This window comes from Pteropus vampyrus, unplaced genomic scaffold, assembly GCF_000151845.1.
Source record: "Pteropus vampyrus isolate Shadow unplaced genomic scaffold, Pvam_2.0 Scaffold1326, whole genome shotgun sequence".
Classification (NCBI taxonomy): domain Eukaryota; kingdom Metazoa; phylum Chordata; class Mammalia; order Chiroptera; family Pteropodidae; genus Pteropus; species Pteropus vampyrus.
Window position 1 is genome coordinate 5,944 of NW_011890107.1, and position 290 is coordinate 6,233.

The following is a 290-nucleotide window of genomic DNA, read 5'->3' on the forward strand; positions in this document are numbered from 1 at the left end:
CCTGCGCTCTGGACAGCGAGATCCGTGTCCTTCCTGGGGTACCCCTTTCCTCGGGACGGCCCCTGGGACAGCAGACCCGCCCCTCGAGGGTTCCATGCCCACAACTCGGAGAAATGTCTACATCCGAGGGGGTGCCAAGGAGGCTTCCGGCGCTGAGCGCCGCCTCAGACGATGTGGGCCTCGCGATGGTCGTGGGACCGACTGAGCTACGCGGGACGCACGGCCGTAGGGGGGATGCACAGCCGTGGGACGGGGAGTGACGGCGGTCGGGGTGGGGGACGCACAGCCAT

At 68.6% G+C, this 290-nt stretch overlaps 1 protein-coding gene across 1 annotated transcript in view; it reads left to right on the forward strand.

Moving 5' to 3' along the window:
- The window catches only part of LOC105310166 (sodium/myo-inositol cotransporter 2-like), a 3,060-nt gene extending 2,855 nt beyond the window's left edge, over positions 1 to 205 (forward strand). Inside the window, exon 5 of the mRNA XM_023526601.1 lies at positions 75 to 205. Coding sequence (XP_023382369.1) covers positions 75 to 205 — 131 coding nt within the window. The remainder of the gene's footprint in view (positions 1 to 74) is intronic.
- Positions 206 to 290: the final 85 nt, after the last annotated feature.